This window comes from Mus caroli, chromosome 10 (genome assembly GCF_900094665.2).
Source record: "Mus caroli chromosome 10, CAROLI_EIJ_v1.1, whole genome shotgun sequence".
Lineage (NCBI taxonomy): Eukaryota > Metazoa > Chordata > Mammalia > Rodentia > Muridae > Mus > Mus caroli.
The window spans coordinates 38,542,616-38,558,089 of record NC_034579.1 but is presented as its reverse complement, the minus strand read 5'-3'; the positions used below and the strand labels follow the sequence as shown (position 1 = coordinate 38,558,089).

Here is a 15,474-nt window from a genome sequence, read left to right as displayed (position 1 = left end):
AAAAAAAAAAAAAAAAAAAAAAAGATGAGGCCTCACAACAGACCTTTGATTCTAATGAACAAAACAGACATGTTTCCTATTTTACCTGACGTATAGTCTAATAGAAGAGACAGGTATTAGAACATAGCAAACAAAATCAAATCCAGTTATGTCTGAGGGCTATAAGGTTCAGACCACTGTGGGATCCTTCCAGGTTTAAAGACAAAGAAGCCTGTGCTAACAAAGGACAAGACGAGAAAACCTTTGCTAGAAAAGCTCACACTAGTCAGGGCTTTGGTAGGCAAGGAAGGAACATGTGTGACGTCTCAGAGCTTCAAGGGAACCAAGAAGCCAGATCCTAGAGAGTAGACAGGCCTAGAGCTGGCCTAGTCATGGGAGCCAAAGAGATCAGGCCAAGGACGTCCACCTTCTTGGGGAAGCAGATGAAAGCCCTAAAGAGTTTTGTGCAGGTGAGAGGAATGATCATATTTTTGTTTAGAATTTCTTGCACGTAAAGTGGAATGAACTGGATGGCAGGGAGTTAGGAAGTCACCGGTATGTTAAGCAAGAGATGATGTTGGCCGGACTTTGGTAGAAAGCAGTAAGCTCTGTGTAGGCAGGACACTTAGAGTGGTGGCTTTCATATAAGTAGACCAGGCTGAGATTTAATGAACAGGATGCATAGATACATTTTTAAAAGAATGTGGGAGGGTGAAAGGCATGAAGGAGGCCAGACTTCTGTCACTGGATTATGGGTGGATGGTGGGGCCAGGCACTGAGGTAGCAAGTGTGGGGAAGTGGGCTGGTGATGGGGAAGGGTTTGTGTGCAGCCTTGGCTAGGACTTGCTAAGATGTCTAGAAGGCACTTGTCATGAGTGAAGTGAGCTGACTGTCCTTGTTAACAATGTCCTAGCCAGTTTACCTTGGTTCCTCTAACTATGTTCTTGCTCCAGCTCCTGTACTGAGCAGCTTAACCTGTGGACCTTACATACTGCCAGCTTAGATTTTTAAACACAGTGTCTTTTGAGGAAGGACAGGCTTAGAATTACTTTTCTAGCAGCACTGAAGATGCAAGGACACACTTTTCCAGTGGATTCCCTTGTTCCTAATAATGTGCATCTGAGGATTAGTTACTCAGTGAGCTTTAACTAAGTACAGGGATTATATTATATACTTGTGTAATATATATGATGTTATATATTATATACACACACACAAACAGACACACACACACACACACATTTGCTCTACTGTTGATTTTTGCCATTTCCCCCAGGATTTTACAGGGAAAGGTTTGCCTGCCCTGTATTTGTATTTGATATACCAAGGGAATCTGTAACCAAAGATACCCAGCCTTGATTACATGACTGTCTTTGTGCCCAGTGACAATAAAAAAGGAAGTGGCTTTTAGCAACTGAGGATCTAATTCTACACAAAAGAAGGAGAACCTTCCTGGTAATTAATGGCCCACAGGAAAGAGCTTATGCCTTGGTGCTAACATAGGACAGTTAGAGCAGCTGCCCCAGGGAAAGTCTTCCTCACAAATTCTGTCTTGAGAGTTTTAATAAAAAGACATATGTGTGATCAAATTTGTGATGTACAGTAGACTTGAAGATGTTGGGACAAAATGTCTTTCAAAAAACTAAAGCCTGTTGTTTGGCTTCATCTAGACTGGTGTTTTCCATACATATTTAACCATGGAAGTCTTTTGGAAAGTAACAGTCAGGTCCCATGAGATTACTGTTCAGAGGGCTAGGCTTTGGAAAATGTCTCATATAGGACTCTGGTTTTTGCATATTCTGAAGTTGGCTTTTCTCTACTTCCTATTCAAGGTTCTTGGGGGTGATTGTGTAGGGAAGACAGACTCTACAGTAAATACAGAGATGCAGATAAAAGTTTGTCCAAGAGGCCTCTAGGTTGAAGCCTCTTCATTAACAACCCGGTGCCTTTATGGGAAGACAGTAAAATCCGCACAAGAAAGCCAGGGCCACACGTGATTAGCAGTGCTGTGCTGGAGACTCCAAGTTCAATGTGCTATTCAAGAGGGAATTAGAAGTCTTGTATTCCCTTTTAGAAACACATAGAACTCAGTGTTTTGGATTTCCCACCCCAGATTCTGGGATATTTGCATGTGCTTAATAAAATGTCATTTAAAGGTGGCACACAAGTCTAAATGCCAAATTCATTTGCATTTAATATATAACTTGTATTCAAAACCTGGATGTAACTGTCTACAGTAATTTTAGTGCCTCTACATTTTGGCCATTACTCCTCAGGGAATTTTCCACTTGTGAGACGCTGGCCTTGAGGAAGTCTCAAGTCTTGGAGTGCTTTGGATTTTGGAATTCCAGGTTAGGGTTTCTCTGTGTCCAGCTTTGGGACTTTGTGGGTTCCCGTTTTATTTTTCTTCTCTGTCAGGTGTTGGAAAAATAAGCAAGGGAGGGGCACTGCATGTAAAGCAGCTTCTGTCTGTGTGCACTTGATTCCAGAGTTAGTCTCCAGCAAGGACTCGCTAGATGGCTCTGACTTGACGAGAAACGGGAACATGAGCCGTCTGTAATTAGAATTATTTCTCAGCCATTAATATTCTTACATTTGGGTCCTGTTTAAGTTTCACTGTTCCAACCTGTTTTCATTGTTACTCTACAAGATCAGACCTCATTACCTTTCTCCTGTATCTGGCCATCTGTCCATCCATCCATCCATCCGTCCATCCGTCCATCCATCCATCTATCCATCCATCCATCCATCCATCCACCGATCCATTCCTATACCATGGCCTGTAGGTTGCTGCCTGCTAGCTATCAAGCATCCCCAGTAAAGGAGACACATGATGTTCTCATGCTACTCAATGAGGCCTGTCAGTGCAGAACTGGATCTTCCTAAACTGTGATCCATCTTGTTGGAGTGACATTTCTAAACACATCTTTGACCCTGCCATGTCCTCCTGAAAGACACAAAGGAGCTTCTTGTCCTTTGGAGTAATGAATGGCAAGTCTCCGACATTCAGGAGACACCTTGTTTAGCCCCCATTTGCACTAGTATTACCTGACCTTCACACTGCCTCAGTTAGCTGATGTCTTCAGGAAACCCTGCCTGCCCCTTCCGGTGTCCTGGAGATCTTGACTCCTCACCTAGTGCAGAATGCATCATTCTGCTTGCTGCCATGAGCCACAGACTTCCTGTCTTTCCTCTTGCAAGCAAGGCCACGTCTAGTTCAGTGTCCTTTACCTATTAGCTGCCTAGCATGAGTACCTCCAGGTGAACCCCTAATTATTCCAGAGAACACACCCTTGGTTCCTCTATCTATAATGACATAGGATAATTGCTGCATAATTAGATACTAGCTATAAGAGTTTCATTAGAAAATTGAAAAATTAATTTAAAATTCTCTCTTGTAATTTGGGCTAATATGAATTCATTTCTTTGACTTATTGGAACCAAGTTTTAGTCTACATGTAAAGAGATCTTTTTTCTTTTAGTTTCTTCTTTTAGTTCTATATTTACATAATTTCTCCCTTCCTCCTTCCAAACCCTCCCATATATCCCTGCTTTCTCTCTTTCAAATTCATTGCCTCTTTCTTTCATTAATTGTTACATGTATGTATATATATGTATGTATATATGTATGTATATATGTATGTATATAAATACAACCTGTGCCGTCCGTATAATGTTACTTGTATGTATATGATTCCAGGCTGACCATTTGGTATTGGATAACCAGTTGGTCCACTCTTCCTTGGGAAAGATTACGTCTCCCACTCCCAATATTCCTTAGTTGCCTGTAGTTCCGTGTGTGGGGTTGAGTTCCCATGGGCTTTCATCCACTACTGTTAGCATGTCTGTTGTTCTTGTTTGCCTCATGTTTAGGCTGTCATGTTGGTGAGCCTTTATGGGTGTAGATTCAGACATTATACAGTCTCACTGCAAACTTCCTGATTCTGTGGCTCTTACAATCTTTCTGCCCCCTCTCCTGCAATGTTGCATGAGCCTTAGGTTCAGGAGTGTTTTGTAGATCTATCGAGTGGAATTGGACTCCACAATGCTGCATTTTGGTTAGTTGTAGCTTTCTATAATGATGGTCTCTCTCTGTTGCAAAGACACGTTTCCTTGATGGAGGGTGAAGACTACACTTATCTGTGGCATAAAGATAAATATTTAGAATATAGTAACAGATTGTGCTGGCTTAGTAACATGGTAGTTGTAGGTTCTCCTCCAAGACCTATGGGTAGCTGCCTAGGTTTCCAGTACTAGACTAGTTTCCCCTGTTAAGCGAGTCATAAATTTAATTAGAGAGCCATTGGTTACTGCCATAGTATGTGTGCCACCACTGCACCTAAGGGTTATTGTGCAAGGATGATCACCGCTATGGTTCATGACCATGGTCATGGTTCAGCTATGTTTTGATTCACAGTTGAGTAGGACTGTTAGTGGCTCCCTTTGTTTGGAAGCTTGCATGGTGCCTTCTGGTACCATACAAACTAGTCCTGAAGTGCATTGTATCTTAGGCACGAGGGATTTATCTTCCACCCTAGCGATAACATTTTATTTGGGACTTAAGTGCTACTCAATTCAGACTAATGCAGGAAACTCATATTCTTGAAATTAGTTCAAATCTACGTTCAAAAGAAAATTTGTGACATTTTCTTGTACCTCAAAGACTCGTTCGTATGTTGACTTTCTAGTCATTGCTTTTTCAACCTGTGACCATACAACGTGACAGAAACAATTTAAACTTTTTTATTTTGGCTCATCGTTTGGGTCCACCATGCATGGTGGGGATGACAGAGTGGCAGAAATGTGTGGCAGAGGCTGTTCTCATTGTGGTGAATCAGCAGGCAGAAGCATGCTAGGAGCTAGGGGCAGGTCTAACTGCCCATGGCTAGCCTTCAGTGACCTCTTCAATCAGTCAGGCTTCCCTCTCAAGGGTTTCACAACCTCCCCAGAATTTCACCACCAGTTGGGGAGCAAGCTTCAAACTGTGAGCTTGACGGGGGTGCTTGGATTCAAGCCAATAGACTTTATCATTTAATTGCATCTATTCCTTTAAGTGGAACTACACACATGAAATTTTAGTAATTTAGGCTCCTCTCTTCGGAAAGTTATGATTGTTCGGTTACCAAGGTGGCAGACATTTAGTTGTTAACTCTGACGCTTTTTTAAAAAAGCAAACTTCTCAGGCACTTAGAAAGATCCACCCATGTGTGGATTGTTAATGTAATAATTACAAAAATTGCATCTATTAATTACAGAATATCTGGCAGTGTGGTGATATATTTGGCAACATGTTGTCAACTATTAATTCAAACTTTTTTTTTTAAAGAATAAGTGTAAGTGAGGCTTTTATTAATTTCAATGGCTTTGCTCTTAATCTGAGATAGTGAGATCTAACTAGTTCCTGGATTGTTCCTTGTATTCAAAGACAGTAAATAGTTCTACAGATGCCACCTGTGGGAGGGGTGTGGTTAAGGAGACAGCTGCCTCTCCAGCTAACACTCTCATCTCCTGTCTCTCATTTGCAGTAATTCTTGGGATGTTTCCTTTCCATGTAGCACAGCAGTAGTGTAGTGAGCATCACTACCTCAAGAGCCTTCCCACTTCTCCCCAGCAAGATGGGCAATATCAGTAAAGGGTGGAAGCATTACATCATAGGAAGAGAAATCAGGGCATTGAATGGTGGTGTTTGCACCTCACCAGTGTCTCTGTCTCAGGCTCTTTGATGAGACGTAATGAAGCATGCTGTGTTTCGTACAGTAGCCACTCAAGTTTGCAAAGCAATGCTCATTATACCTTATTTGCATAAAGAATGCAGCTGTCATAAGTGGATCTGCCTCTTGCTTTTTGCTTCTAGCAGTTCCTAGGTATATGCCATTCTTCCCTAGAACTTTCATATCTGCTGTGCTGAATGTTAGTTAGCACCTGAAAAGACTCTGAGGCCTGGGGAGATAGCCCAGTCTGTCCATTGCTCGAGGACCTGAGTTAAATCCCCAGAATCCATTTTTTAAAAATGTGGTAGGGTTTCTGTACCTCTCTGGGGATTCGGGGGATAAAGACAGGCAGATTCCTGGAAATACCTGGTAGCCAGCCAGTCCAGCCTAATGCTGAGCTCAGGCCAATGAGAGATCCTGCTTCAAAGAAAATGTGTTATATTCTTGAGGATAACTTCTAAAGTTGTCTTCTGGCCTCCACAGACATGCACATACATACATATGCATGCACACAAACACACACATACATGCACACACACAGGAACACACATATACATGCACATGCTTGCACAGACATATATACATGCACACACACACATGAACACATATGCATGCACATACACATATGCATAAACACACATATATTTGCACATGCATACGCACACACACAAACACACATACAAGCACATGTATAAACACATGCATGCACACACACAAACACAAATGCAAGCACATGTGTACACATGCATGCACACACATGAACACACGTATACATACACATGCATGCACACACATATATACATGCACATTCACACATACATGTACACACACATGAACACATATGCATGCACATACACACATGCATGAACACACATATACTTGCACATGCATACATACATGCATGCACACACACAAACACACATGCAAGCACATGTATAAACACATACATGCACATACACAGACAGACACACATGCAAGCACATGTATAAACACATGCATGCACACACACAGACACACATATACATGCACATGTATGCACACACACATATACATGCACATGCATACATACATGCACACACATGAACACATATGCATGCACATACACACATGCTCAAACACACATATACTTGCACATGTATACATGCATGCACACATACAAACACACATATACACGCACATGTATGTCCACACTAAACTATATGGTCAGCAGTAACCAGAGGCCTCTTAGGTTCTTGCTTCCCCCACTTCTGCTCCTCTGCTTTCCTCATTGGACCCTACCTTCAGCCCTCTCCCCTTACCTGTGAATACTTTTGTTTTTCAGAACAAATCACTGAGTCTAAAATATAAATATGATTTACAGATATATAGAAGCTCTTTGCTTTGAGGAAATTCATACTTCATAGTAAGATATAATCAAGCCTAACATGATCCTCCAGTGTTTGAAGTTAATATCAGTGGCAATGGAGGGCTAGTTTTTGAAGCTAGGACATTCATAGTGGCACCCTTGAACTTAGGTGTGTGGGTGGTCTCCCTTGCCCACATGGAAAGCCAGTCTGACCCATGCTCCACTGTGTTTCCTTCTCCTGAGAAGATTGGCAAGAATGTTGTTGGCCTGAGGTTAGAATAGCTGCTCCCAGCACACAGACCTCTTACTCCTCAGCGCCTACAAGGTGCTTGCTGCTACAAGTTCACATGGAATATCTGCAGCACATCTGTGTCTCAAGTTATAGAAGAGTAACCCTTGCACCGTGGGCCTTTTACTTGTTTGTTTGTTTGTTTGTTTGTTTTTAAAAAATCAATCAACATGTATTGATTGAGGAACACTTCATCTGTCTCCTCAAAGACATTTGACCTTTCTGATTTCATGCTAACTCTACCTGCAGGCTTCTGAACAGTGTGTTTGTTAGTAGCCTAATCGGTGGTAGCTTTCGTTCCTTTGTGTGTGTGTGTGTGGGGGGGGGTGTACGTGTGGATGCAATGTCATCTTACATTTGTTGAAAAGCCCTGGTCTCTAAGTACAGTGGTCAAGAGCTTGGCCTCTAGAATCAGGTGAATGCTTCTGTATGCACTTTCTGGACAAGCCGGAGCAAATCACTTCACCTTTAAACTTACTTTCCCACCTACACAGTCGGGATAAGATTAGTAGGTGCCCCGTGATGTGGTGGGAGGTTGAGATTGAGATTAGATGATGGAGAGGAGGAGGGTAAGATATACTGTGGCTGGGAGTCAGTACTGAGTGGTGGGTGGGTAGCCAGGATGTCCTTTTGGTTCAGTCTTCAAGTTTCCACAGCTCTCGTTATGGGCTCGCTTCCAGAGCATGGGGAGCTGTACAGAAGCTCTAGGAGCCGGTAGAGCGGTAGTTCTCAACCTGTGGGTCACATGACCTTTCACAAGGGTCACCTAAGACCACCCGAAAACACAGAATTTACATCACAATTCAATATAGTATCAAAATTACAGTTAAGCAGTAGCAATGAGAATAATTTTAAGGTTTGTACTGGCTGGTTTTGTGTCTTGACACAAGCTGGAGTTATCACAGAGAAAGGAGCTTCAGTTGAGGAAATGCCTCCATGAGATCCAGTTGTCAATTAGTGATCAAGGGGAGAGGGCCCATTGTGGATGAAGCAATCCCTGGGCTGGTAGTCTGGGTTCTATAAGGGAGCAAGCTGAGCAAGCCAGGGGAAGCAAGCCAGTAAGTAACATCCCTCCATGGCCTCTGCATCAGCTCCTGCCTCCTGACCTGCTTGAGTTCCAGTCCTGACCTCCTTTGGTGATGAACAGCAGTATGGAAGTGTAAGCTGAATAAACCCTTTCCTCTCCAACTTGCTTCTTGGTCATGATGTTTGTGCAGGAATAGAAACCCTGACTAAGACAAGGTTGGAGGTCACCACAACATAAGGAACTGTATTAAAGGGTCGCAGCATTGGAAAGGCTGAGAACCACTGCTCTAGAGACTGTTAACTCTGACTGACTTAAGATCCTTAGAACAGAATCATTGCAAGATGAAGTTTCTTTCTTTGCAAATAAACTGAAATGAAGACCAAGTAAAGTTTAATTTTGCCTGCCTTTAGTGTGTGTGTGTGTGTGTGTGTGTGTGTGTTATAGGAAGTCGTAGAGACGGGTCAGAGACAACTTTTGAAAATTTGTCTTCCCAATGCAACTTGGGTATGGAACTTAGGCTCTCAGGCTTGGTGGCCAGCACCTATAGTAGCCATGCCACCTCACTTTATCCTGTCCTTACATTAGCTGTTCCTACAACCAGACTGACAAGGGTTCTCCCTCGTCTCTCATTTCACAGTATGGGGAGCACACAGTGGTATCTTCAGGATACTTTGCAATGTGTCTCAAATATACTTGAAGTCCTAAGATGATTATTTGAATGTGTACATTCTGGGAACTGTTGCAGGAGATAAACACCACCAGGAAAGGCTCTCCATTTTTTTTTTTCTCAATTTTGAACTCTAATGAAAGTTGCAGTTAATATTAGAGCATAGTTGTTTGGGGTCCACTAAGACCCTCTTGATTTTCCTTTCTGGTGCATCAAGAGGGTAAGTATATGCATTCACTGCTTCAATTGAAATGGTCTAGGACCAATGACCAATGGCCACTTTTATTCTTTAAAAGTCACCAGACAGGGCAATTGCTCAAGGCCCTCAAAAATTACTCCATTTCATACTTCTCTATACTATAAAAAATAAGTACATTTTTTATTCCACCTTAGAGTGGACTTTTACTTCTGGAATATACAATAGGAAAGTGTCTTATAGCTCTCTGAGCGTTAGAGTAGAAAGAAAATGTTACAAACATTTTGTTTAATTAAATGCTAACGAGGTGGTACCAATTTTCATGATTAATTGAAACATGCATATTTGACTGATGTATATTTATATGACAGCACATGAAAGTTTTATCACGGTATACAAATTGTTCACTTTGGGAATGCCGTTTAGTGCTCTGAACATTTTGCCTTTGTTGCTACAGTGCTCATTATGAAAAATATACAGGCTAATTGCTGTAAGATCCTGGAATATAAGCCTGTCACATGGGTCTTCAGTGATATAATCCCAGTTCTCTAATGGCACAGACTTTTAGCCTCCATAGAAGATAGGAAATAAGATTTTATTTAGTTTGAAGATATTTTTAAAAATAAAGCTGGGAAGTGGTTGTGCCTGCCTTTAATTCCAGCACTCGGGAGTTTGATTCCAATCTGGTCTACAGAGCAAGTTCCAGGTCAGCTAGAGCTACACAGAGAAACCCTGTCTCAAACAAAACGAAACAAAACAAAACAAAACCAACCAAGCAAACAAAAACAAAGAAAAAAGGAAAAAAAGCATAAACATTAAAATACTAATAACCATCTACTTAGGAAAACAAGCTCAATTGCTCAGCCCTCTATGTTGCCAGGGTGAAGCATGCGCGCTGTTACCAGCTATTGTAGTTTCTTGGCTGCTACTGGGTTAAAATACTCTGACCAAAGCAAATTGGGAAGAAGAGGCTTTGCCCCAGGTCGGTTGTTAAGGGAACTCAGGGCAGGAGCTCAGAGAGGAGGAGCTTGAAGCAGAGACTAAGGGAGAAAGCTGCTAGCTGCTGGTTCACTCATGGTAATACCCACAGTGGCCTAGGCCCGCCCACCCAGCAATCGTGGGAAGTCTGTCCAGATATGCCCACAGGAGACTCTGAGACAGGTAATTCCTCAACTAAGGCTCCCTCTTCCATGTGGGTCTAGATTGTGCCAAATTGACAACAAAAACTAGCACACTAGACTTTAAGTTTAAAAACAAATGAACAACAAACAAACAAAAACCCCGTATTAGTCAAAAATAAAATTCGGCTGTAATTTCTTAAGGAAAGTTCACTAGTTAGGGATAGCCATTGTGGCAGAATTTAAGCTGTGTTTTGACTGACAAGATCATTTAATCATCAGAGTCCCTTAAATGTGGAGCTGTTATGAGACTGGAATACCTGTCATATGTGGAAATATTTTCGTGAACTTTTGGAATCACCCACTTCTCAGACTCATGTTTGGGTCAGTCACAGTTGAGAACTTTGTATCAGAAAAGGAGACATCAACATCCCACAGCGCCTTCCCAGAGCTCTTGCCTGTGAGAAGCAGAACAGATAGGAATACTGATTTAGTTAGCAAGACAGTTGCTAATTGTTGCTCCACAACTTTTATAAGAAAACAAAAGTGTCTTTTCTTCTCCCTTTAAGAACATTTCATGAGACTAACGTGTTTCAAAGTTGTACACTTTTATTTGTTAGCTGTCCTCGCCACTCTTTACTTCCCAGTGACTCTGGAGTGGAGCTGGAGAAGGGCTCAGGTTGCCCTTGACCCTACAGGTACCTGTCTTCCTCAGGGCCAGACTCCTGTGGTGGGCTAACCCCCTGCCTCCTACAGCCCCACCCTTTGCACTGTCCAGTCTCTGCTTTAGTGTATTACAGCTAAAAGAGCCAGGACTTTAAAATGTCATGTTTTCTTTCTCAAACCAGACTATTTAAAGGAAGGAATGCGAAGGCAAAATGAATGTGTGTTCTCGAGTGACTCCTTGGGAAGTGGGGTCCTTGTTGAACTGGTGAGGCCAAATGACATCCGTCATGACATTTTTACTTACAGGTTTCACCAGAGCGGAGCTCATTACCTTACCACCAGGTCATTTGTGAGAGCTCTGCGTTGTCATCTTCTTTTTCAGGAATTTAGACTTTAAGGCAGCGTGTCAACTGGAATAATAGGAACTATTAGTGCTAGTTGGTGTAGTAGTGATGGATAATCACTTTAAACTATTAGTAATCTAAGAAAGCACTTTACCTGTGGTCTCTTAGTTTTTTGCTAACTTTTCATGCCATGAGAAGCATCCGTTCATAGGTAGGTGTCATATAGAAATCCTATGAAATAGAAATAACAGCTCTTTGAATAGAACATATCCATCCAATGCAGTAATTATGTTACATGTGAATTCATATCACTGGCTTTATTAAAGAATGTTATGTTATCAAAAATGTTTACTAACAGCAAAGGTCCTCTTATACTGTCGCATTTGATAATGAGCCATAGATTCCAGTGTGTGATTTGTGAACTAGTACGCGTTATTAAAATGACCGTGTTTATCCTGCCAGTAGACAAAGTGCTGCACGTGGCTCTGAGCAAACACTTGGGGAGAAACGCCCTGTCACTGCATCACACATTCGTTTGTTTCTAGTTTTGCAGGCTGATGACCACAGTGCCTCAAAGCAGATCTTTTCCCTGGAAGTGGGATGAGTGCATGACAGGCTCTATGAGCCATGGATGTATCAACAACCCAGGGGGAGGGCCCCGCTTAGCAATTAGTCTCTGAGGGTTCACTCAGAAGTCAGACACACTATGCTGGAGTTTGTTGGGGATTTTGTGATTCCCATTCATGTCTGAATTATGAATCTGGGTTAGTACAAAACAGAGTCTATAAAGAAGGATTGCAGCTGATATGGCAACTAGAGCTACACATGTGCACACACACACACACCCATGGACAGACATACTCATGCACATACACATACACATAGACACACACAATATATATACACTCAGACATACACATGCGCACATATACATACACACATATGTGCATATACACACTCATACACATGCACACACATATGCACATACACACTCATATACATGCTCATGCATACACACATAATACACATACACACTCAGATACGCACATGCACACACATACGGACATACATGCATATACATACATATACACACATGTACATGCATATACACATATACATGTTCACACATAATGCACATATACACTCAGATACACATATATATATATATACATATACATACTCACACAGAAACATGCACACACACATAATGTACATACACACTTAGATACACACATGTACACACATAACATGCATGTACAAACTCAGATAACACAGTACACACATACATATATGTACCACATACACACATAATTCACATATGCACTCAAATACATACATACAGATATGTGCATACATATACATGTACACAGAAACATACATGTTTATACACAAAGACACTGATACAACACATTTACATGTGCATATAAGCTTAGATAAAGACATATATAAACATACACACATGTACACACATAATGCACATATACACTCAGAGACATATACACATAAATGCACATACATCACATATAAATGCACACAGACTCATACATGCACATATATACTTAGACATTCACATAAACACACTCAGACATGCACACACACACACTTGGACACACACATGTATACACACAGACATGCAGACATATATGCACATGTTCACACACACACACACACACACACACAGAGTCAAATGAGAGGACAGAGAACACTGCTCAAGATACACTGAAAGCTCCCAGGAGTCAGCCAGAAAATATTTTTAAGAATTTCCAACATTGTTTACTTCCCTAAAAGAGACCAATATTCCCAAGCCTCAGGCATTTGAGTGCCACCAGCCTTCCTGTGGTTCCTTCCTCTGCATTGTGCTTCACTTGGTATGCTTAATTTAATTCATTCTCTTTGCTCTCTTTAACAGCCCATCTGTCTTAAGCAGAAATGGATGTGACAGTCGTGGTAGCTTATGCTAGTTACGTTTCTCTTCCTATAGAAGGGGATGCCATGTAGCATCTCGAATATTAGAAATGCTTGCAAACCATCTAGACCCCATCTGAGCACCCTTGCTGACACGGTTGAGGGCTCTTCCAGGAGCTGAGGGACCCTCTTTCCCCCCGCCCCCCCAGTCTGCCTGAGAATACTCTCACAACCTCATACTGGGAATTCCCTCTTCCAGAACCCACATCAGACAGAGCCGAGTTAAATGAGCTTGTGCTTCCTGGAGGTCATCGGGGCTGGAAGGCTCACTGCAGGAGAATGCCCAGTAAGCCAGGCCTGCCTGTTGTCCACTGCCGGAATTTGGCCATTCACATTGCCTTTTTGATTAAGCAGGTGGCTTGGGAATCATGTTGTGGCAGTAAAATACAGTAGTGTTCTTTTACCTATGATGGGAGCATGTGTGGTGTTGCTGGCCCCTGACTGTCAAAAGTTCACACAAGGGTACTGAGTTGCACACACAGGTTTGCATGGCCCAAGTTGCCCCACCTACTGCCCATTTTGAAGACTTTCCACAGGTGACCCTTGAGGAAATGGGCTGTTTATTTTATAAACTCTTCCTTTATCTCTCAGGGTGGTTTGACTAGACAGATTGAGAGGAGGCTAAGTACCCCTGGAATTCCTGTAGCTTTGTAATGGTGCTCTGGTTTCTAAGTAAAATGTCTTTTGGAAACAAGAACACCCACAAGCCCCTAAGGAGAAAAACAAACAAATACACCCTGCTGCTCCAGCTTCACACCGACCCTGCCCCCATCCCCACCCCTGCCCCTAAGATTGGCAGCCATTAGAAAATGGTGAGGTCTGGAAATTGCAAGTCGACCCCGGGGAACTCGGTCAGGGTCAGGGTGTGTCTAAATATGAAGGGATGTTTGCTTCTGATATGAACGTTTTTCTTATACTTTTATTATAGAAGATGATGTGTCAAATGTACAAATAATGTGTGCCTGGTGCCAGAAAGTGGGGATCAAGCGCTATTCCCTGAGTATGGGAAGCGAGGTGAAAAGCTTCTGCAGCGAGAAATGCTTTGCGGCCTGCCGGAGAGCCTACTTCAAAAGAAACAAGGTAAGCCACCTTAGAGAGGCTGCGGGCCACCCTCGCGTGCGCATGCGCCTCCTAGCCCTAGCTGGACTCACTGTGGCCCTGCCCCCTGTGTAGTCTTTATTCTGTTTTGTCCGTTTCTTCCTGTCATGCTTAACTTTTTTGGAATAAGAAACCCCACCCTAACATACCTTGACCATCAATTTCTCTTGGCTTGGTGTTTGAGTTCTGAGAGGTGAGTGAATCTGAGGAAGAACTGAAGTCCCAGCTGGTACCCTAACCGGAGGGCATAGTCTAGAGCCCACCAGGGAGAAGTAGCAGGGGAGAGCCAGGCATTAGCAGCAGAGAAAGGCTCTAGTTCACACACACAGTGGGGGATATGGCTGCTGCGTTTCCAAAACCTGACGCACAGAGTCTAGTCAAGACAAAATTGTCAAACCTCCCTTGACACGGGATGTTAGAGTTGATTGATCATGACAAGAGGGGCAATAATGAATACATACGCTAACACTGCTCACTCATGAGAGTAATGGATTAGCACAGGAAGAGACCTAGTAAAGTTTTGACTTTTTTTTTTTTTTAAGGCAGTCTAGGTCTGAAGATGGGCTTTTAGAACAGTATTAACCACTCTGTAATAAACATTAGAAATGGGATGCATGAGGTTTTAACAAGCACATGCACACACTGGCACAAGAACTTCCCGGTTCTTAAGGACTTGCTAACGACATTTGTCACCAAGGACTGAAGTCCATTTCTAGCCTTTGATTATTTCTCATTGATCTGCAAAACGTCCTTACTTCATGAAACTGTCCACATTTTGCCAAGCATTTAGCCTTTCCCTTTCTGTAATACAAGATAAAAACCTGTCCATTCTTGAAGCAAGAACTTGCCTTTCTAAAGTTTGCAATCCTGAATGCTAATCAGGGCTCACTGCATTGCAAGCACCATTGCAGCAAATAATCTCCTGCAAATTTGGGTCACATTCATTTTGCCAGAAACCAGAATGCCTGAAAAATTAGGCTGCAGAATTCAATGAGTTGGAATTTTAGTAGCAGTCTCTAAGAATTAGGCTCACAATCTTCACTGGAACTAGGAGACAAGTAAGGAAACT

General features: G+C 42.3%; 1 protein-coding gene across 3 annotated transcripts in view; it reads left to right on the top strand.

The window, feature by feature from the left end:
* The window catches only part of Sobp (sine oculis binding protein homolog), a 177,407-nt gene that overhangs the window by 36,655 nt on the left and 125,278 nt on the right, over positions 1 to 15,474 (top strand). For all 3 annotated transcript variants that reach the window (XM_021174652.2, XM_029482698.1, XM_029482699.1), the window contains one exon: positions 14,236 to 14,387. In XM_021174652.2, coding sequence (XP_021030311.1) covers positions 14,236 to 14,387 — 152 coding nt within the window. The remainder of the gene's footprint in view (positions 1 to 14,235; positions 14,388 to 15,474) is intronic.